Raw genomic sequence first — 14570 nt, 5'->3', positions numbered from 1 at the left:
TTTATCACAAAAAGTGCATTTAGTCATGAAAATGAGATGAAAATACAGTAATTAGTGAATATTTCTCATTGAAAAATACTGCGAATGGGCGAATTTTCAGCGAATAATGCGTATATATGTTCTATAGAGAAATCCGCGAATAGGCGAGTCTGCGAATCGTGAGACTGTGAATACTGGGGGTTTACTGTATTCATGATACTTTGTTACACGATTAAGACATAAGCTGGATTAAGAGGTAAGTTGGACTTCCAATTTCATGCTGTTTAAAAATTTAATTCAGGGGAGACACATCAATCAAAAATGAAGGAAACTTCAAAATTAACAACTTTATACAGGCAAAGTATATTTAAGAAAAAATTGCTATTGAGGATGCAATGTTTTTCTGTTGGAAATCGTTGTGGCACTAGTAAAAACACAAATATTGCTTGATCTGTCGCAGGAAAATCTAATATAAAATGCAAAAATAGAAGTAAAAAAATTCACAAAATGTGATAGGCAAATTATTACATTTTTCCACTAATAAACAGGATCTACAGATATGTCAGTAAATTTTAGCTGCCTGTGAGTCTTTCTGGACTTCTGCTCATTGTACCAAAGCAATGGGTATCACAGTAAATCAGTACATTTCAAGTGACAACTGATAAAATGGGTGAAGCCAAAAGATCTTCATCTGATGGAGATCAAGAAGAAAATATGAACACGATGAGTGAGATAGGTACTTTAATTGCCACTAAAAGTTTAAAGGTTTCAAGGTTTCTCATGAGCAGCAGAGGCAGGGGACAGATGAATATATACACATATGATCAGCACCTATGCCCTTCTACACTCAAGCTAAGACCAGGCAGTGGCTCCTGATGACTCAGCATATAAACACCTGTGGATTTCCTGAAAAAGCTAATCCTGGCTCGCAGGGATAGCGAAGTTTTATCTACCCACTAAAATCTATCATATCATGACTTGGCTCAAGTCTGGATCACCACTCTGTGTAGTCCCAGTGAAACCAACCGCGCTACCTTGACCCTAACAATGCACATTATATACAGGAGTTAGTTGAATATGCAAGGCCAAGGAAATAGGACATTAGTACAGCAACTGTTTGTAATCCTCATCCTCACATGCTAAATGTAGCAGTGCAATATAGAGCATAATTGCAATGAATGTCTTACCTGAAACATAACATAGCTAAGATGTAAATAATTAAACTGTAGGGTTCAAAAGGGTCATTGATTTATGAACAATATCCATTAGTACTGCTATAACATACTTCTCTCACTGCATAACTTAAGTAATGAACATTTTCATCACCTCCACTGACTAAAGCATTACCAGAGCAGTGAGAAAAGATAACATAAACACATAAAGCACATAATTAGCTAAATTTAAAATTTACAATGCTTAGTGACAAAAAATATTTGTAAAAGTTTGGCAAAAACCAATTAATTTACAAAACAGATCTGAAAATATGATACATGACAGTATACATGTAATTCAAAAAGTGCAACTAAAGCAGAGTGGGTCAAAGAAGAAAATCTAAATTTCCAAATACATCCAGCAAATACATACCAAAACCTAAATACAAAGAGACAAATGGAAAGATTTTCTAATATATATAACATCCATCAACTATCTGTTGTGCTAAATTTAATTTCTAAACCATAGCCATTGAGGCTAATTCAATTAGGAGGATGCTCAATAAATGTAATGACTGTATCAAATGAAAACATCAAGTGGGTACCTGAAGCCAGTCACAATAAATAAAAGAATGTGTAAACTAAATGGACTTCTGTATTTATCAGCTATATTATTATTATTATTGTTATTACTTTTTGTGTGGCTACCATTTCAGACATCATATATTTTAAAATAAATCTCTAAAACTGAATATCAAGTATAAAGTACAGGTTAGTTTACTTGTGGAACTGCTGTTAACTTTAAGATATATAGAAAATTTTCAAGTGCAGGCTAAATCATACGGTTTTTCTTTTAATAGAAAGCTAGACCCCTAAGTATCTGTTAAGTTGAGGTGCTACTGTAAAGAGATTCTAAATTTTATCAACCAAAGTTCCTGCAAGCTGCCTGTTGCAAACATTTGAGATATTTCTTCCACTTGCATGCATGAGTGGACTACAAAAGTCAAAAGAATACACAAGTTTTTGGCTAAGTATACATACTTTCCACTATTCTAGCACAGATCTCGGCTCCAATACCACACTGCGGCCATCCCTGTTCAACAGTAACAAGGTTTCGTGTCTTCATTACGGAGTTAACAATGGCACCTTCATCTAATGGCCTTAGAGATCGAAGATTTATGACTTCACATTCCACTCCTTCACCAGCAAGTGCTTTTGCAGCCTCCAGTGCTAAAAGCACAGCTCGTGAATGTGCCACTAGAGTTATGTGATGACCTGAAAATTTGAATACATGATATTTTATATATTTACAAAACATATCTGGTTATAAACTGCATAAATCTTAAAAATTTAATTACAACCATTCAGTGGAGAAATAAAATTAATTGTCCTACTCAATGACGGGTACATAAAAAATCAAAGTTCTGCTTACCATAATTAAAGTACCTTTATTGATAATACACCTAAAGAATAATTTTAGTATAATGTAGTGACAACAGTAATAGTAGTAACAGTGGCAGTAAACAAACACTATTCATGATGTATAGTATGCACTACAGTAGTAATGCCTTGCATCAACCATTTGAAGTGTAATGTACAATGTTCCATACTACTACTCTTCATACACATTCATGAGGAATAACTAAAAAGCTTCAACAAAAGAAAATATCCTCATGTGAATGAAGAAAATATGAACTGCCTAAAACTGCATGCAGACACAATGGGTGAACCTGCAAAAATTTTATACACTATGGAGTGAGGCACGGCCATTTAGGACAGTACTGTACCATCTTCTACAATGTAAATTAAACTCTGTATTATACAGACATTCTGAACCTGGATTTTGTACTTTTGACAGACTGCTAAAGACGAAGTTGGCTGACAATTCAAGTATAACAGTAACCAAAAAGGCAGTCATTGCCTGCCACTCGTGTTCCACTGCAAATGACTTGTGTCTAACACTAACTGTCATTGGATCAAAGGCCATACTTGCTGAAAGGCCAATTTGTAGATACAGGTAGGCATCGAGCAACGATGCGGTTATGTTCTTACATGCATGTCGGAAGTCAAATTTTGACGTAAAATGGTTAGCAATTCAGTACACAGGTAGTATATATGGGCTACCCCATAGCCCTACTTCTTTTACCTATAGCCTGCATGGTTTTATCACAATGAATATATTTAGTAAATTTGCATCTTTACTTTGTTGCGTTCCCTTACAATGAATTATACTTAACAAGTATTGCATCAGTCATATTGTGCTGCAGACTACTCTTAATTGTTTTTAAGAAATTTACTAAAATGGTATTATTAATCTTCTGTTTTATTGTCATCATCGATTTCCTATTTCATCTTGTAATATTATAGAAGCATTGCATGTAATTTAACCTGTGTTTACATCTACATGTGGCATTTTGTCAATTATGACATCCTACACAAAGATCCACCATTTAGCTTTTTTTATTTTAATATCATACTTAGATATTTACAGTATGCAGAAGAATATTTTGTCACTGATGATATATTTCATTCACTAATTAATTTTCCAATTCACTTCAATGTTTTGTAACTTGCCCTACGTTTACATCCATGTTTCAAATGCTTTGACAATAAGCCAGTGGTAACTACCCCTAAAATCAGTTTAACCTTATATCAATTGACTGATGAATATTACTTCATAGTAATTCTGTACAGTATTGGAAAGGACTTTACCATTACTGATCTTGAGTTTCATATCAATCTATTTCTATTTCATCATAACGTTACAACAAATTCTTGTGATGATTGCGTATCATGTGTGGAACACATGCTTTTGGTGATGTTTACATTTTCACATTCACTCTGGAGCTTTTTCAAGTTTACTCTAAGAATGTATAACCATGGTTTTTACATGGTAAATGCTATAGTCTTTTATACTTTTTCTTTCATGAATTCATCTGCACTCACTGCTTCTCCTGTTACCTGAACATTATGCAAACTAAATCTTTTGAACCTTTTGAACCATACAGTACTTGCAATGAATTCTTATTAATACTCATCACCTGCACATTCCTCAAAGGTCTGAAACAGACTTCTAGCCTTTGCCTGGATGGTAATAAGGCTTAATGGTGTTTGTTATTTTAGCTGGTCTTCTATCCACACCATTAATAACTTTCATTTCATGGAGTGAACCTTGTCTTTGCTTCATAATTACAATTAACTTCACTGAAGCAGAACCTTTTAACAGCTTCACGTATGCATTGTCCATTTCAGGAATGAACTTCTGGGATTCAGGAGCAACCCTTTATCTACACAGGGAGTTGTTAGAATATATGAATTATGAAATATAAGCAAGAAAGCAAAGCACTTGGGAACTTTCAGCCATTCAACACTTAGATTGTGAAAAGTTGGAGTGACTGAATAGCAAGGTAAAGTGATTCAGACAACTGCAATAAGAAGTAAAGTCAAAGAGAGGCTGGACAGCAAGGAATCAGGAACGAAGACAAGGCAGTGGGAATGGAGGCATGGAAGTGGGAAGGGAGGCACAGTTAAGCGAAAAAAAATGGGTGCTGCCAGAGGCCAAATGGGTGCTGTAAACACCCTACAGTCATGCCTATGGTGCACCACATGAGGTACATTGCTACCACTAACCCTGTCTAGGAATTATTAAAAGAGGGGATGAGAAAAAATAAACTAAGGTAGAAATTGCAAAGAAAAGTGAAAGAAGAGAAACAAAACCAGATAATACAAAAAATTGGGAATGTACAGTTTCTTGTACTTTATAATCATGTCTTCAAAATCTCCTGAATTTTCTTTGTAAGTGTTAATGTGTGCGGAACAGTAGATCTATGCACGGTTAATCTATTCTCTTATTCCTAAAGCACTGAGATTCTCTTAGTCACCAGCAGTCTAGCATCTTTTCCCACTTCATCAAGAACACTGCTACTCTCATAGTGCCTTCTTAATGCTTGCACCAAAGTAAAGCAGTCCGCAGAGTAACATAAGTTCTATCTCTTCTATGCTTGTCCTAGTCCTCTCTTCCAAATTGCTCTAGCATTATCCATTTGCAATTTGGAATATGACAACAATTGTAACACTATTTTTTACATTCGACACGTGGTTAAACATTCTATACCTTCTTCCTCAGATTCTGCTGCTAACAAAGAATAAAGCAGCCCCTTATTGCACTCCTATGTAACTTCTTCCATTACTACAAAAAAACAGCAAAGGGCTCAGTGCTTACCCTTGAAGAATACTAAAATTTATCTCTCATGGTCACATCAGTAGTTCAGTAACTCCAGTACTCTCTGCTTTCACAATTACAACCTACTGTACTATAATGTCTTGGCACTCAGTCAAATGCATTCTCAAAATCCACAAATAAGTGGTACAATCAATTGCTCTGTACATGATACTTTTGTATTTGCCTTGCAATGTAGACTGCCTCTGTTGTTGATCTCTGGAATAAAACAAACTGATAACTGCTGAATACTAAAAGCAGATATGCAAAGGGAAGTAGAATAGAACAGAGTATAGAATTTAGGCCAAAGGCCAAGTGCTGGAATCTCTAAGGTCATTCAGCACTGAATGGGGAACTGACAGTAAGAAGGTTTGAAAGGTGTAACAGGAGAAAAACCTCACAGTTGCACTAAGAAACAATTATTATAGAGAGGGTGGAAAGTCAGATGGAAGAGAATATGAACGGAGGTACAGTAAGAGGAATGAAAGAGGTTGCAGCTAGAAGGTGAAGGGATGCTGCAAAAACCTCTAAGTAATGCCTACAGTGCACCACATAAAGTGCACTGACGGCACTACCCCCTTGCAGGGGCAAAGGGAAATAGCAATATAGTATATTGGAACACTGGGCCAACACCTTCTCCACGCCCTTTTTTTCAAACTTTTCAGGTCATCTCTTTCTTCATAATTTCAAATATTTGGGTTAGTTCATAAGACTAAATAGCCAACTGCTCTTAGAAAACCACTCAACCCGGAGGGTACTGAGAGTTTTCCACTTTTCATAACCACAAGGGCTCAACTAACCCTTGAAAGTCAATCATCTATTGAGCCCTCTGTTATGTCAACATCCTAAAATTTGTATTCTATTTATTAATTTTCACAATACCTCCATTTCTACATTATTCCCTATTTCAGCTTTAATTTCTCCATTTTCATATTTTACATACATTTTAAAACTGAGATGCTAATTCCACTTCCAGATCTTTTTTTTTGCCTCCTGCACTGCTTTTCAACCTCCCTTCTCTTTTACACAATCTTTCAATCCTATTCCATGTTTCTCTGGAACAACTTAAAAGCTCTTTTCCTCTGTTCAATTGCCCTTCATACATCTTGAATCCAATGCCTTGTCTCTCTCTCATTTTGCTATATCTTTTTCTGTCACAACACATACTGCTTCTGTTCCTTTTTGTATGCCTTTTCTTGGGCAATTTCCATATCACACCTTTTGATGCTACATCTGCTGACACTTTTAAATACTTTTTCTTAGTTTTTCAGTTCCATGTTTTTATTCTTTTGACTTCCTCTTCATCTTCTTTCTTTCAATTGCTGTCTACTTGCTCACAGCATTCCCAACCTGGTATAATAATGCAATACTTTTCTCTGACATCATTTGTAATTCTAATCATAAAATCCACTGGTGTTTTAGCTTCTCCACTATTATATCTCATCAACTTCACTATGGGCTTATTAACTGTTGTGTTTATAGCAATCTCCAAAGCTATTTTTTCCCATAAATCCTGCAATTGTTATACCCACTTCGGTCACTATAGCTGAAAACCTCTCACACAATTCAAGCTTTTCCTCTTCTAACCTCCTTGTTTGTGATGCATGTACTGACGTTATAAAATACCTTCTTTTCTTTCATCTTTACCAGCTTAATTATCCTTTCATTTATTCATACCAATTATCATCATATCTCTAATTTCATCTTGAAATTGTATGCCTTGTCTTTTTTTTTCTTAGCATCACCTTCAATTATTTTTTTATTCCTGCTTCCCAATACCTTATCTCCTTTACCCCATGAATAACTTTTTTCTTGATGATAAAATAGATGCACAAAGGTACAATAAAGATCTAAAACACTAAAATATAACAAATTTTAAAATTAATTTGTACTTTTCCTAGGTATACAAACCAGAGCCTTTTATGTAGGAGTATTCCTCAGTGTGAGCTGGAGTCAGTTATTGAAACTTGGTAACAAGGTTGTTAACTGGTGATAGGAGGATGAAGCTCCCACTCACCTGCAGTCACCATGCAAATTTTCCTTTGGCATCATGGACTAAGCAGAATAACTGAAATGGCTTTATGATAAAAGGCTCTGGTTTACATACAAAACTTACGTGTTCTAACAAAAATACAAACCATCGCCTTTTATGTATGAGATTCCCTCTTCAGGTTGGTGGCTGATTCTCAACTGATTGGCAAGTTGAAGCTCCACCTAGAAATGTCACATTCTTGTCATGATCATGAGGAGGGGAGTGTTGCTCCAGTAAACTTCTATCCAGTCAGATATAGGAATGACAGAGCAATAAGGCCCTAAGCCCAAGTGAGAAGTGTACATCTTGCTCAAATAGGAAAACTAAGAGAACCCATTATGATCCTATGAGGGGTGACAAGTCAGAAGTTACGTAAATCTGGACAATCAACAGATGGGTTCAGATTATGGTTCTACAATACTGCTACCCCTAACTCCCACTTGCTAAATGAGATAGCAGACACAACTGTATCTTATTAGCTAAAGATCTATGGGTGAGCACTCAATTATATAACCAATGTGCAGCTACGGCCAATCTGGCATGTACTCGGCCCAAGCTCCTGCCCCACAGAGGGAGAAAGAAGGAAGAGGGAAGAGAGGGCTGTTACTACCATTCACCCAAGTGTTATGCCCTTAGGTATATCTTAGGCATGGTACTTTTCTGTCCAAAAGGAGCATGGGTGACATGGGTGACTACACAACCTGTTGAGCAAACACCACAGGTCCCAATGAGGTGTCTAGGGACTTATGGGTGACACCCCTCCGGTAGAACAGGGTTGCTGTTAAGGTGGTTGACGTTTTCAATCCATGAACATTTCGGGTTTCTCCCAGAGGAAATTAGTACCATTTCTTAGAAAGGTCATAACTTGGGCCTGGTTAAGTATGTCCCTGTACCAAGTATGTCCCTGTAAAGCTGGGTGTGCACTTTAGGTGCCATTAAACATCTCAAAGCAGCTCCAGATTTTTCAGGTACTTATGCATCCTTGCATGGAATATTCTCATAACTAGGACATCACTCTATACTCTGCTGATCTTAAAATCAGATCAAAGGCTTTTTAGTAACAGATGTCCCAGTTCTTACTTCAAACTTGGAAGTGTTTTACTTTCTTCTTAAGGTTGTCTCTCTCTACAGTCTTGTTTTACTGATACAACTTCTATTTTTCTTAAGACACTGCTATCAAGAAGTTCCTGGCAATATTCCACTCCTGTCTTAGTTACACATCAGCCTCATGAAGAAGTTATAAATTAACAATATGTGAAATCCTCTACTTTCTTAGGCAGTCCAGATGCAACCAGTCTTAAGTCTTTTCAACAGATGAGGAGAAGTCTTTTCAATAGCTTTGTCTCCTCATCATGCAAGGTGTTAAGACTATTAACATATTTTTATTGAACAGTCAGTCTCCCCATTTCATTCTTTACATAAAAAAGCTTTAATTGATTTCAAAACATTTTACATGCAAATACACAATACTAGTAGAGAAAGTGAAGAAATAATTTTCAAATATCATTCTGAAGTAAAATGAGTATGGCAACTAGGTATGAAAAAATTATCTTGAAGGCATTAAAATAAACCAAGTCTGCTCATTTTCTTCAAATGATGAAATATTATTGTGAAGTAAAATGAGTATGGCAACTAGATATGAAAAAATTATCTTGAAGGCATTTAAACAAACCAAGTCTGCTAATTTTCTTCAAATGATGAAATATTATTGTGAAGTAAAATGAGTATGGCAACTAGATATGAAAAAATTATCTTGAAGGCATTAAAACAAACCAAGTCTGCCCATTTTCTTCAAATGAAAATTAAGATCCTAAAATTATATGGTATTATGGGCAAACACTTTTGATGTGAAACAGTACAGGAAATTTCATAAAGTCAATGACAAAATACTCTGTAAAATTCAATGCAAGTTACTACATACGTACGTAATTTGCAAAACCTGTACCTGTGATGAAATAGATAAATTTACACCTTATAAAACATGAAAGGTGATGACACATTGCAAAATTCTCTGTTATGCACAACTTGTTTTAACCACCTGTCATATTTGTTTTACCTGTTTAATATGTTATGAGAACCTAATTACATTAGTATAATTTTATATTTACAAAAAATATAACAAATCAAAAAGAAATTTGTATTTTTCATATATGGAGTACTCGCACTTGTTGCGCTTCGGCTGTTCTGATTTGTCTCTGAAAAAACAAAATCATAACGCTAAGCCTATGGTCACCTGCAACCCGGGACTGCCTACCTTCTCCCATTGTGTGAGTCAGCCCGTCTGCAGTTATGCTCTGTCTCCTAGGGGTAGTGAGAGATCGAAACTACATGGGGTGGTACGAGGAGGGTACATATATCTATACAGAAGCAAAGGTTTGTATGTTAAGAAAAATACAAATTTCTTTATAATTTATTTGTTTTGACAAGTATACAAACAAACCTACACTTTCATGTATGGAGCCTCACTGAGGTGGGCAGATGATCTCTCTCAGGTAAGTAGGTGGAAGTGTTCCTAGCAAACTGTCTGATTAAGCATATGCAAAGGTTCAGTATACAGTCCCTCCCTGATTTACGAACTGCTTACTTTCCATACAGCTGTTCATATCTTGAATTGTTCGTAAGTTGGTTTTTAATATGTAGTGCATAGTTTTTGTTGATGTTTGCATTTCTGAATTAACTTGAGAGTCAGATTATACTGTTTGCACTGCACTTTTAAATCATGCAGTATTATAAAGAATCACAGTACTTTGGATGTTAGAAAGGTAAAAAGAAGAAAATAAAATTTATATTAATGCAACATTCAAAATTTAGTATTTTTTCATGCTTTGAAAGTTATGAACTTGGAGAGAACTTCGCAGGAGCAGTATATGACACTGGAAGTTCATAAGTAAACAATGCACACGGCCATCTATTGACAAAAATACATACTAAACATTTCCTAAGGGGAGAGGAAATGTAGAATTGGGAATTGTAGAATTGGGAATTCATCAAAGAACGAGTTAAACTGGGAAGACAGAAATAAGTAGGAATATTTTACAAGCATGAACGAATATTCTCGTTATTGTAAGAATACATGGTAATTAATCAAGAGAATATTTGAGATAATCAGGGATGGGGTTAAAGGAACAAGTTCTTCTTCCTAGTGCTCTTCTATTATTTGCAAAACTTCTTACTAACAGAATAGGTGCACAGAGCAAAATCTGAACTTCCATGCACAATTTTAATTTGTGACTCTCATACCTCTGAATATTTGTAACATGAACATTCGTAAGTAGAGTGGTGACTATGTGAAACCTTACTCACCAAGACCTTTGTCATGTCTCTGATGTTGTCTCCCCTCTTCCTGACGGAGCTTCCATAGGGGTCTACGTCCTCATATCACCTATTGGGCTGCCACTACTGGCAAGTCCTTGAGGTAAAAGGAAGGGAATGTCATCTGTCTCTTCCAGACTAGCACCTGGAGGACCAGGATGACTGAGAGATTCTTCGTGAATACCATCAGAGGTCCTACAGTATACCTCTGATATCTTGAGCCCTTACTTTGGCTGGAGAAGGGTCTTGGCTGTGGTCCAGCTGGTATGCCCTCATAATCACTCCTCTCAACCAGAAAGAGATGGCGTTTCTCAGAATCTCCCTCTTCTCCCGACCCTTACTTAAACAGTCTCCTGTAGGTCAGTCTATGAGGGGCTGTATGTCTGAGGTAGGCTCTCAAAACCCTCACCAGGCATAGTAACATCTCTCCCTTTTCTTCTCCCATGAAGTCCTTCAAGGAGGAGGTGGAAACACCATCAAATCTTGGGTCGTGAGTGGCTAGATTCTGGGTCTTCGCAACGAACTCTGGAAGGAATCTGAACCCAATAGACATCTAACCGTGGGAGTGGGTGATGTTGTATGAGAAGGCATGCAACTCTCCTACCCTCTTTGCTGAAGCAATGGCCAAAAGGAACAATTTTCTTCAATGTCAAGTCCCGGTCCGACGCACTTCTGAGGGGCTTGTAGAGCGGACGTCTGGGGAAGGCTAGGATTTTGTTTACGTCCCACTCTGGGGATTTCAGTTCATGTGGTTGGCAAATCCTTTTGAAGTTCTTAATCACATCCGGCAGCTCCCAAGAAGACAAAACTCTATGCCCCTAGCTTTGAACACTCGGGCCAGGGGAGTCCTATATCCCTTAACTGCTGACACTGACAGAGACTCCTGAAACAGAAAGAGGAGGAAGTTTGCCACATCCCTCACAGATGCTTTGAGGGGATGGAGAGCTCGGCCACTGCACTAATGGAGAAAACCTTCCATTTTCTGATACAGTCCGAAGGATGACGGCCTGAGGGGTCAGAGATGGCCTTCACAGCTTTCCCTGAAAAACCTTTCATTCTAAGGAGGTGCTGGATAGTCTCCACCTGTGAAATTGGAGGGAGGCCACTGGTTGATGATACCACCTGTTGTGTTCTTGCTTCAGCAGGGTGAGGTTGAGCCTAATTTCCCTTGTATTTCTACTAGCAGGTGGAGGTAGTCCACATACCATTCTGCCTGGGGCCACTTTGGAGTTACAAGTGTCATTCTCAGCCCTTGGGACACAAACAGCCTGTTGCTGACCTTCCTCAGTTGGGTGCATGGGGGAAATGCCTACACATCCAGGTTGTCCCTGGGTTGCTGGAAGGTGTCTTGTAGGATGGCCCTTTGGTTGGGAACTGAAGTGGGAAGCTTGTTGTTCCTTGCTGTGGCAAATAGGTCCAATGTGGGAACCTCCCACAGCATGAGCAACATGTCTGGCAAGCCTTGTTCCAAGGACCATTCTGTCCCCACTATCTGATCTGCCCTGCTTAATTGATCCACTATGATGTTCTTTCTGGGGATATATCTGGCTGACAGCAGTAGTTCCTTGGTCTCTGACAATTCTTGCATCTCCACTGCCAAGTTATTCAAGTCATGAAAAACTGAGCCTCCTTGTTTGTTTACATAAACGACCACTGAGGTGATGTCACTCATCACAACTGTGGATTTGCTTTGGAGGAGAGCTTACATCTCCAAGACATTGATGTGCTGCCTTTGCTGTTCCTCATCCCAAGTCCCTGAAACTCACATACCATTCAGGTAGGCGCCCCACCCCTTTTGGGATGCATCTGAGCATACCTGCATCTCTAGGGATGGACGACTTATCTATGCCCCTACAGGTGGTTCTTTGGGTCCCTCCACCACTGCAGGTCCTCAAGGCTTTGTTTGTCACTTCTATGTTCTGTATCCTGGTCTCCGAATCTCTCTCTCCCATCCCTTTCATCTGCCATTGCAGGGAACCGATACGAGTCCTGCCCCTGGGTACCAACTTCTCTAAGGGCACAAGGTGACCTACCAGGACCTGCCACTGTTTCACTGTTTGAAGGCAGTTCCACAGGAAGGGTTTGGACACTTTTTGCTTGTCCAACCTTTCTTGTGATGGATAGGCCATTGCCTTCACCATGTCAATCCTCATACCCAGGTATTTGATTCTCTGCTTGGGAACTAGCTCTGACTTCTTCCAGTTGAGGAGAATTCGTAAGTGCTTGCATAGTGCCAGAAGCTTGTCCCTGTCCTTCTTGGTTTTCTGTGTCTAGGAAGCCAGTATGAGTCAGTCATCCAGAGACCTTTGTAGTCTGATACCCCTCCTGTGGGCCCATTCTGACATTAGTTGGAACACTCTGGTGAAAACCTGGGGAGCTGCATCCTGAAGGCCTATTGAGACCCTGAAATCTCCTTCCCCTTCCCTGATGAACACTAAGACTGACTTCCCCATCTCCATCTTCAACTGGGTCAGCCGAAAGAAGTCATTCAGGGTTGATAGATCTGTATCCAGTCTCTAACCCCCGATGCTTTCTCCACTAGTAAGAGGTGACTGTAGAAGCTCAGTGTGTTGTTCTCTACCATTTCTATCGACCTCTTCTGGTGGCATGTCTCTGATCTTCTGCTGCAGGGCCCTCTCCTTGTGTGAATTCTTCCGGTAGGGGGAGACGATTGGTCCCAAAGACAGCGGTGGTTTCTTATCGAAGGGTAGAACATATCCCTTCCTGAGGGTATAGACTGTCCACTCCTCTGCTCCACACCACTGCCATACAGACCACTTGCTCCCCAGACAGCTACCCACCTTCTGCAGGTCTGGGGGTGAGAGACTCCAAGTCTCATCTTGATCCTCCTCTCTTCCCTGTCCTGTTCCCTTCGTCATCCCATCTTTTTCCATGAGGAGCCACATGGTTTTGGGGCCATTGTCAGGGAAGAAATATCTGTCTGGTGGAGGTAGGAGGTCTATATTGAAGGCTGGACTGGGTGGATTGAACTCTCAGGATTGTCTTACTCGACACTGAGGAAAGTGAGTCCTTGCAGTTTTCCCTCCTCTCCGCTGTCGCCTGGTTAAATACATCCAGGGGGAAGTAGTGAGGTGAGCGCAGGAGTGGACTGTTTCGCAGACTCAGCTAACTATCCAGTGAGATCTGTTTCTGAACTAATGCTTAAGGACATCTCTCTCCTCTTGAGGATAACATTAGCCCACTCATGGGTTACATGCTTAGTCCTGTAGGATAATGCCTTACCCACTGGGGCTACGTATTCCCCCATGGAGTGCCTGTTCTCTGTGGAATTAGATCTTTCATCTCTTTCAATCAGGCTCTCTGGCACCTATCCAGCCAGGAGATGGCTCTTAATGTCTTTGCGAGGCACAGGAGTCTCCCAGTGTGTAATATTTTGCCTGGCAGGGAACTGGTGGAGTGAGCAATTTCTGTGATCTGGAGGAAGTCAAAGAACCACCTCCCACTATCAGGCTCTTCACATCCTTCATAATGTCTGTAATTAATGGGGACAACGGAAGAAACACTGTTTGCTTTGTCTCTGGGAGACTGTCCGATATATGTCCAGATAAGAGACGGGGTACTCTTCCAAAACGATGACGTCCAATTTGAGAAGACCCAATTTTCTCCGGATCTGAAGGACAAATTTAGCAAAGCCATTCTCTTCATCTGGTACTTCTAGGAGCGAGGACTCTACGCTCATCTTCTAGGCCTCCCGTTACTGCCGGAGTAGAAGGTCCCAGTGCAGCGTGATCTCCACTCTGTTCCATTGAGCGGTTATCCAGACACCCAATGAGGGGAGGCGGTGTAGTATTGGGTCTTACCAGTGCTGTCCTGATCTGGTAACTGGGGCTGGGAACAGTAAGATGAGGCATGGGAC

The 14570-nt window shown here is 39.2% G+C and overlaps 1 protein-coding gene across 1 annotated transcript in view; it reads right to left on the bottom strand.

Annotated features, from left to right (window-relative positions):
• LOC136826881 (pyruvate dehydrogenase E1 component subunit beta, mitochondrial-like) overlaps positions 1-14570 on the bottom strand; it is a 98715-nt gene that overhangs the window by 21381 nt on the left and 62764 nt on the right. The window contains exon 6 of the mRNA XM_067084413.1: positions 2172-2405. Within this exon, the coding sequence (XP_066940514.1) occupies positions 2172-2405 (234 nt within the window). The remainder of the gene's footprint in view (positions 1-2171; positions 2406-14570) is intronic.

This window comes from Macrobrachium rosenbergii, chromosome 41, assembly GCF_040412425.1.
Source record: "Macrobrachium rosenbergii isolate ZJJX-2024 chromosome 41, ASM4041242v1, whole genome shotgun sequence".
NCBI classification, from domain to species: domain Eukaryota; kingdom Metazoa; phylum Arthropoda; class Malacostraca; order Decapoda; family Palaemonidae; genus Macrobrachium; species Macrobrachium rosenbergii.
The sequence above is the reverse complement of the archived record's forward strand: the minus strand, read 5'-3'. Positions and strand labels throughout refer to the sequence as shown.